Source organism: Antrostomus carolinensis, unplaced genomic scaffold (assembly GCF_000700745.2).
Source record: "Antrostomus carolinensis isolate BGI_N321 unplaced genomic scaffold, ASM70074v2 scaffold350, whole genome shotgun sequence".
Lineage (NCBI taxonomy): Eukaryota > Metazoa > Chordata > Aves > Caprimulgiformes > Caprimulgidae > Antrostomus > Antrostomus carolinensis.
The window spans coordinates 1-8633 of NW_010286228.1; the positions used below are offsets into that span (position 1 = coordinate 1).

Consider the following 8633-nt stretch of genomic DNA (forward strand, 5'->3'; position numbering starts at 1 on the left):
ATAAAATAAAATAAAAATTTAAAAAATAAAATAAAAATAAAATCAGTGTCATGAAAATAAATGTCTTGTATGCAAGTACATTCTACTGCACTTAAATAATTTCCAGATTTTCCCCCACTGTTACCAGTTCTAACTTATATTCACTCACCTATGGTAATTTTTCCTTGTATCTTCTCCAGAACAAAACGAGCTTGATTGTTAAGCTTGGTAGACTCTGCACCCAACATTCCCACAAGCCATTCCTTGCGTAAACTATAATAATGTAATCGCAAATCAAAAAACTCCTTCAGGATGTCCTGCACAGTTTCATACTTCTTTAAACATCCCATATGATCAAATAGCACCTATAAAAGACATAAAATACTGCTTGAGAGAGACTGAATAACTCAAACTCTGTTAACCTTTGCATACGAGTTTACTTCTACTGCACATATACACGCAGCACACAAAAAGTGGTATTTTGAAGACTGAACTCAAACCTTACTGTGGAACTACACAGCACATAGCTGGAGAGATTTTATTTTCATTCACAAGATTTAAGATCAGAGTTATGATAACACATTCAATCAGGTTGAATGACTAATTTTGTCTAAATATTAAAGCACAAATTCAGTAGCACACAATGATTCACAACTATTAAACAAAACAGTTGAAAAGCAGCTTTAAAAGTCTTTCAGTTCAGCTGTCAAATCTGTCACTTCTCAGTTGTGAAAACTGCCACCCCTCAAGTTCAAGCACAAACAGAGTAAGAAATTATTTTTACATCATAGGTGGAATCAATCCTTCCTGACTTCTGACATCTCCAGTGAAATAGTCACCCTAGCCACCCTCTACAGTCAACTGAAATAAGTAAGCCCCTCTAGAGGGCAATTAATCTACCTAAAATCTCTGGGAGTTGGGTGAACAATGACTAGCCTGAATACCTTGAGATGCTTACACTAGGGCAGATTAATTCCTACACAAACACAGAAAGCAGCCCTAACTATTTATTTCAGTAGGCAGAAAACACAGGATTAAGCTGCAAAACACTGTGTTAAATATTAATTTGAAGACAGATTCTCACAGTAGTTCATATGGTTGTTTAAACCTGTGAAAAGTATTATCCTTGATTTGGTAGATTTACATTTCAAGCACAATCTACAAAATGGGTTGATCAAGGCCTTTTTCCTCTTCCAATTCAAAGGTTTTTAATTTATTTCTAACCTATTTTCACATAGCTTTTGATTTATACAATAATAGCAACAGTAATGGCATTTTTGCTTTGTGATAATATCTGAAAGTAGTATCTGCCATAAAAAAAACCAGAACTGTGTTTTTCAGTCTCTGTAAATACAGGTTGTTTGGAAATATTCTGGCAGAAATTATCTTACAATTCAAATCCCTCTCATAATACACAGACAGTTACTCACATTCTTACTCCCATCTTGCTACAAGTACAATAAACTGTATGAGTAATTTACATCATCATTATGTCTCCAGTAGCTTAAGGATAGTGGTTTTTTTATACCTTACAACCTAAAATGGGATTTATGTCAGTGGAAACATTGGATCATTTAACTCCTATTAGAGGAGTAATAGTCCTGCATAAAGTGCAATTTTGAAAATGTAACTTGTCTCAAGTTTAAAACTCAAATCTAATTATGATTTGGCAGAAAGTTATTTGTATGATCTACTTTACATTAAGCATTTTTGGTTAGCTGCACAGGAAACCACCTCGAGCTTGTCTAATGTGGTTTGAAAGATTCATCAGGACTAAAATGGATTTGCTGATCCCTACTGACCTTATATTTGTCATCCCTACAATTTTCTACTATTCAATTTCAAATACACAATACACTGTTCAATACCAAGTATCAAAGTACACTACAACAACATGTGAGTTTACAACAAGCAACAGTAAGGATTCTGATAGTCAAACATGAAAAAGTTACCATAGAATTACAAGTAAGACTTGTTTGAAGCTTAAAGACTTTGTGCAGTCCAGCAGCTTCTGCCTGTGCAAGTTTTTCTTCTGTCATCTTCACAACAAATTTCACAGTTGTATCAGTGTGGTATTCCTTATAGTCAGAAATTAATGCTGGAGTTTTTTCAGTCCCATTCAACATAGGTTCTAGAACTTGTTCTTTGTACACCTATTAAAAACAGGGTATCAAAAACCAGAAACACTTCTTAAAATTCCCAATTCTTTAAACCAACTGAACATAACATTTCAAAGCTTTGTGCATTACATCTGATACCAGTGTGATAGTTTCACTGGTCCAGCCCTTGGCCAGCAGCCAACACAGCCGTTCACCCACTTCCCCCCACCCCCAGGAGATGGGGGTGAAGACTGGGGGCAAGGATAAGGAGGCTTGTAAAAACCAGGACAGATACCAGTTAGAAATTCTAGAACCAGTATAACCTGCAAAATGCAGGCCAAGACTAGCACAACATAACAGGCATCTAGCAAGGACAGAAAAGTCTACTCAAAAGAAAAAGGGGATTAAATATTAATTCAACAGGAGAAACAGGTATTCTTTGTAGTACGGACAGTAAATGGCACAAGTGGAAAACCATCTTCTACAAAGGCACACAAAAGAATGAAACCATGTTCCTTTCCATGTATGTATAATCATCAGAAATTGTGTTAAAATCCATCATGGACGTAGGATTAATAATTTAATAAGGAACTTTTTGTTGCTTTTGTTTTTTATGTAAATGTTACATTACTTACCTGGGTCCATGTCCTTACAGGAAGCTCTGTAATTTCTACTGTGTTCCTGTCCACCACAAATATTTCACCACTGACTACATACTGGTTTTGACCAAGTTCCTGAATGGTTCCTTTGAAGTTTTTGTAGTTTGGGAGCTGAAATTGCAAAAATCAGCAAAGTGGTCATAATCTTTATAATAAAATGCTAAAAAATATTTGTTTCCCATACACCATACAGATATCATTTTATATTGCACTAATCCATCAACCAGCTTCTCATGCCCATGAAAATCTCAAGTCATAGGAAAAATGCTACAGAAAAAACACAATACACACATGCAAGTGACGGGAGTATCTCAAAGTCTACAGAGCAGATAAATGATTACAAAGATGCAGCTGAACCCAGTGAGGTGGTGGCTTTTTTATTTTATTTGTAGGTTTTTCTGTTGTTTTTTTTTTTTTTCTTTTTTTAAAGAAAACTGCAAGCACAGATAAGGCATGACAGAAAGCAGATTAACACCCCAGTCCTCAATAACTTTACAGAAGTGGTGCTACCTCCCCTAACCATTTTTTTCATTCTTGTGCTGCTTGGCAAGGATAGTGGAACCCATCCAGTTCAAAAAGTAACTAACAGGGCAGGGAATTTTTTTTTTACTGAATTGATTCCTTTATCCAGCTTACCATACAGCCACAAACACATACCAGCATACAGAAAGGAGCTAGATGGAGGCAGAACTGCCTCTTTCAACCACAGTGAAGCTTCAATTGACTGTGAGACTACACAGAAGGCCTAGGAGTCCTAAAGGAAGGGCAATGGATTGCATTAATTTTAAAAAAAAAAATCTATTCATTGTTCCCAAGAATTTGCAAAAGGAAATTCACTATGTCATGAAAATTGATACTGCACACTCAGTGAACTGCAGAGAAGAAAAGATGTTTCTGATTCTAGGACTTGGTAAGCACAGCAAAGTAGCAATATCCCTCAGTTGTAAAGTAAAAGTTACATTATCTGTATTTCCTCTGTTGGTTATAGATATTCTGGATTCACCCAGGTATTCTTCCCGTCCACCTTTTTTCATGTATACACCACTTCCAAGACATCTTATAAAATGTCAAATAAAGGAACAGAGGCTAGATGCTGTTCAGAAGCTACTGATTTTCTTGAGCAGTGACAATACCTTCTCCTGTGCTTACAGACATAGAAAACAGTACAATTCAGACAAGACAGAGGAAGTGTTAAATTTGGCTGAAGATGATTAGTAGTAGCTTCAAAAAGGAAAGAGAGGTACAAATTTTTACTCTACTGCCATGTCATAACTACCCTGTAAGTCTTGCAACTGTGAAGGCTTAAAGTTAGCAGATTGAATAAAAGTCCTCTGATATAACTGAAAAAATGAAAATTGCAATGTTTTTGCTTCAAAGTGAATTCCCCCAGCCACATCCCAACAATCAAGTAAAGCTCCTACACAAAATTACTGGGACAATCCAACTCTGATGTTCCAATAATCAAGCATTTCTAGAGTGACACGAATTCATTTTTTAAGTACAAAATAAGGTTTGTTTAGTAAACATATAAAATACCAGTATATATAATTAGTTTTACCATTGGGTGGGGATCTAAGCCATCCAGCATTCGTCTGACATTGTTTACAATCTCTCTAGTATCGTAGTTTGGAAGTTTGCAAGCCCATCCAGTACCAATTCCTTCTGCTCCATTTACTAAAACCATGGGAATGATGGGAATATACCATTCAGGCTCCACACGCTGGTTGTCATCATAAAGGAATTTAAGCAAGTTGTCATCCACTGATGGAAAAAGCAGCCTTGCTAAAGGGCTTTAAAAAAGAAAAAGAAAAAGAAAACTCTTTAACTGGAGTCCAGTAAGTACATAATGCTTTAAACAGTCTGTGGGTCCAGATATGATCTACTGGTAGATTTTTCTCATGTCTTCCTTTCTCTTTGCCATTCTGAAGCTGAAAATACAGTGTACATACCTCCCGAGCAAAGGAAGTTCTTCCCCGTGGAAGACTGTTTTCATTAGAGATGATGTTTCCTTCACAATATCTCATGTACACAATACTAGTAATGGATTACATTTAACATCAATAAAAACATCATTCTTTGAAGCACTCAGAACATATATTTCAATGTGACAGTAGGTCACCCAGTAATAAAGCAACACAGCATGCAAATAGTTGCAAAACTTCGTTGCTTAACTGTAGGCCTAGCAATCTCCAGAAATACTACAGAGGTCTACTGATGACTACTTTTGCTCATCTAGAGGTGAATATGATTTCCAGCAGCTCATGCAAAAAGGAAAACATACAAAACTAAGTTGCAGAAAGAACGCATATGAGAAAGGGAATAAAACCTGAGAAGCAATATAACTTATAAAATAGTGTATTTTACATTAATGAACACATTCTAACACTCTGCACACCAAAGAGAATTTAAGGTATATAGCTGTGAAAAATCAGCATCATTACATTAGGTCTTCAATATTAATTATGTAGGTGTAATTTAGTTTGATATGAAGAAATCAATCCAAAAGGAAAAGAATCCGTCTCAACTTTAAAGTCTAGGCTGAGCTGCAGGACTTATCACCTGGTAGCAATAGACTTTCTATCGTGAAACTGAACAGATTTCACACTGAACAGGGAAACTGAAAGCTACTTCTGCAAGTCACAATTTAAGGTCAGTAACTACACTGAGTTATCTGCATAAGGTCTTCAGCCTTAGGATTCAAAGTTTAATTCCTTAAAAGCTATGACTCCCACAGAACATCAATGCACAGAAAATCATGCTAAAAATCCATGTGCAAAAACACACTTATAGATGTAAAGCAGAATTTGAGCTTTGATCAAAATATTCCAATCCTCCCCCACTCTTCTCCCACAGAGCAACCTGTAGCATTGGAAAAATAATTAGTTTCATAAAAAGGCTTTTTAAAAGCATGCATTTAGCTTTATATTTGTGTTTACCTTAACATGGTAAAAATATAGCGAGGGCTGGCAGCATCCTTTCCACCATGAAGCCTGGTACCAAACTGACCAATAGGCTGTAGCAGATTAACATTGTTACTGCCAACAAAGTTCTGAGCCAAGTTGACAATAGTCATCATTAACGCTTGCTGCAAGAAAATACATATTAATAGTGATAAATATAAGCAGAGACAAGCTTTCCTAATCAGTCAATAAAATACATTTTTAATGCTCAAAAATTGTGTGACCAACCTGAACTCAATTTCAAAAAAAGTAGTCTCCCTTAGAAAGGAATATTGTAAACCTATTACAAGAGCTACTGGGAAAACACAATGCTCCTTCTTCCACAGCCATGTTGCCTCCCTGATTTAAGTGTCCTCACATTCTATGCTTATGGAAATCCCTGGCCTTCTCCATTTTTTTTCTAAAGCACTTCTCTGGAGGCATGAAAGAGGCACAAACTAACTGCACTTACTACCACATGAAATACTGCTCATTGCTTTTAAAAAGAAAGAAGAAGGGATGGAGAGAGACTGTTAATATGGCAACTCCTGCTTATATTTCAGATAAATATACACAAAACAGGAGCTAGAAATAATCTTTGTTCCAACACTGTACCAGGTTTTCATAGAACAGTATCTCTCCTTCTTCCCTTAAAAGACTATTTCTTGTTCAAGACAAAAAGTGTCTAGTACATAGTTCCTACATTCCCATTATTTGAGAATCCAGAAGTTACCTAGTTATCTATTATTTTGCCACAATGCACAAACTATTTGTGATACCACTGTGCACAAAGACTTGGAAAAATTGGAAATACGCTGTTTTATTAAGCTACATATTGCTTGGTTCATTTTCCTTTAAAGTAAGTCTGTGATTAGTAGACTTCTAGTCAACAGCTTTGCATTTCAATACAGCAAACGTTTACCCAATATTTTATATAGGCTAAAAATCCTCACAATTTTATTATCCTTCATACTCACCTCCCCATGGTGATAAGCTGACATTTCAGCAACAGAACCAGCCAGCTGAGCAACTTTTACTTCACGTTTATCATTTCTCTTAAAGCAAGTGAATAAAACTTTGCGTTGCCCTGGTTTCAAACCTATTAAGAAGAATATTCCATTTTCAACACATATACAAGCACATGTTTTTAAGTAATAAACTTGTTTCGCCTTATTAATATTTCTAATCTCTCAATAGAAGTCTAAACATGAAATGCAAAAAAACCCCACACTGCAATATTAGCAAAATAACAAATTAACATCTCAGTTCTTTTAAAATAACACTATTTTACCAAACTGAAAAAGTTACCAGAAGAGTGGAAGTGTAACCCCTTCAGCCCATCATTACTATGCAGCATACAATGCATCATTCTAATACACAGCAACTTTTAAATGTACAGCTTCCACAAATCACGAATTGTTTCTTTCAAGTCTACTCAACAAAAACTTTTTCCTAAGAATATCAACACAAATTCAGCAGTGACAAGTGTAACTGTAGCTTACATGTATTTTAAAGCACTCTAAAATTTTACATTTTGTGTGAAATTCTCAAATGCTCATTAAAATTCAACAGGAAGACCTATTATTTGTCTCCCTTTTAGATCTTTTAAAGTTTTAAGAAAGAAGTCAGTCTCTTTGATCTTCCAATTTATTTTTACTGTTTAGGCACACTTTAAGTACAACATCTGCATGGAAAGGATTGCATAATTTTTTCTGCATGCTATCTAGAATTGATAACCCATTCTAGATGATGCATATTGATCTATTCAGTGTTTTAATTCACGTACATTTCTGAAAAGCACTAAAATATTGCTATGTGTTACCATTACTAATCTGGGTCAAACATAAGAGGAAAAAAAAAAAGACAGACTCCAATCTCTATTTCTCTATTTCATTTAAATATGCAATATACAATTTTCCTTACAATGGGTCTGCATCACATTTTTCTACTAAAAATATATTGAATGTACCCGACTTAAGAGGATTTCCTTTATACAGAAGAATCACCAAGGAGTAAGAATGGTAGCTAGAAGCTGTGAGGAGATAGTTAAGACAATCTTCTTCCTCTTTACTTTTCCTGAGATTTGCTACCAGACTAGTCTGTTATATATCACTTGATACTGAAGAACAAAAACCATTGCTAGAGAACTATAACTGCTGAACAGTTCACATCTCCATGCCCAGAATGCAGAATTACGGCCAAAGTTGGAAGAAACACTGATAGCAATTACATATAATATGTAAATTATATGTATAATACTGTACATACTATGTGTGTGGAGTGTATAATATATATGTATAGTGTTAGACATAATATTATGTGTAACTGATAGCAATTATATATAACATGTATAATATTATATCTACATACATTATATTATATATATACACACACATGTGCACATGCAATTATATAAATAAATAAGTTCCCTTCTAGTTTTCTTACACTTCTGTAAACACAATCTTGGAGAACTTCAATTCAAAGAAACTAATTGTTCTGCTGCAAGTTCATTCTTTATGTTTCAGAAAAATCATTCTGCTGTTTCTGAGAAACCAGTCAGTGTAGAGTATAAGGAACAATGACCTCCTGATACACACAGATCTATAGCGAGTCTTGCTCCAGAGCAGCAGACTATGGAATGCTTGCATAGAGACCACCAGTTAATCAAGTGTCCAACTACAGGAGGAAGTAAGTCTAGAGAAGCTGAAACAGACATTCTTTGATTCCCTAGAGATGTATTTGCATATCTAACCCAGCCTCATTCTGCAGTGGAGCTGGAGATCCATCCCACCAGGAAGCTGCTACCCCTATCCACCTGTGAACTATCCCATACAAAAAGCTCTTGCTGCATGAATATTTTGGTATGAGTCTGTAGCGTCAAGAAGGTTGATCACCTCCACTACAGAAAAATCTACGGGAAAGTAGAGATAAAGGTGCTTGGGCTTCCCCGCCCCCCC

At 35.5% G+C, this 8633-nt stretch overlaps 1 protein-coding gene across 1 annotated transcript in view; it reads right to left on the reverse strand.

Annotated features, from left to right (window-relative positions):
* Positions 1-148: 148 nt before the first annotated feature.
* The window catches only part of LOC104522937 (DNA topoisomerase II beta), a gene marked incomplete at its 3' end in the record, with an annotated part of 36196 nt that continues 27711 nt past the window's right edge, over positions 149-8633 (reverse strand). Inside the window, exons 18-23 of the mRNA XM_010165729.2 lie at positions 6654-6775; positions 5674-5822; positions 4296-4527; positions 2714-2848; positions 1932-2132; positions 149-344 (exon numbers count right to left, since the gene is read on the reverse strand). Of these exons, the coding sequence (XP_010164031.2) occupies positions 149-344; positions 1932-2132; positions 2714-2848; positions 4296-4527; positions 5674-5822; positions 6654-6775 (1035 nt within the window). The remainder of the gene's footprint in view (positions 345-1931; positions 2133-2713; positions 2849-4295; positions 4528-5673; positions 5823-6653; positions 6776-8633) is intronic.